The sequence below is a fragment of the Trachymyrmex cornetzi genome, unplaced genomic scaffold (genome assembly GCF_001594075.2).
Source record: "Trachymyrmex cornetzi isolate Tcor2-1 unplaced genomic scaffold, Tcor1.1 scaffold46, whole genome shotgun sequence".
Classification (NCBI taxonomy): Eukaryota; Metazoa; Arthropoda; class Insecta; order Hymenoptera; family Formicidae; genus Trachymyrmex; species Trachymyrmex cornetzi.
In genome coordinates, this window is record NW_017299400.1 from 58,257 (window position 1) to 58,739 (window position 483).

Sequence of the window (483 nt, forward strand, 5' to 3'; positions counted from 1 at the left end):
ACGAATGTGGCGTTATTTTACGCATAAAAATACGCGACGCTACATCGATGTTCTGCAGGACATTGTACACGCTTACAATCACACGCGTCACTCGTCCACAAGAATGCAACCTGCGGTAGTAACGAGAGAAAACGCACGTATCACTCGTGAAAATATAGCTCGTCGTTGGAAAAACGAAACGCTAAAGAAACGGGTGCGAAAAGTTAAATATCGCGTCAGAGATCACGTTCGTATCAGTAGAGCGAAAGCTGCCTTCGAGAAAGGATACGAGGCTAAGTGGAGCGAGAAGATGTTTCAAATTTACCGTGTTCTCGATTGGCGAAACCCTCACGTGTACGAACTGCGAGATTTAGCAGGCGAAGTCATAGACGGTATTTTCTATGAGCAAGAATTAGCTCGAGTTGAGAAAAACGTAGAGGAAAAACAGTTTATCGTCGATCGCGTGATAAAGAGTAAAGGACGAGGAGCTAATAAGCAAGTGCT

The 483-nt window shown here is 44.5% G+C and overlaps 1 protein-coding gene across 1 annotated transcript in view; it reads left to right on the forward strand.

The window, feature by feature from the left end:
• Positions 1–483, forward strand: part of LOC108764877 (uncharacterized) — a 7,061-nt gene that overhangs the window by 537 nt on the left and 6,041 nt on the right. Inside the window, exon 2 of the mRNA XM_018513279.1 lies at positions 59–478. Within this exon, the coding sequence (XP_018368781.1) occupies positions 59–478 (420 nt within the window). The remainder of the gene's footprint in view (positions 1–58; positions 479–483) is intronic.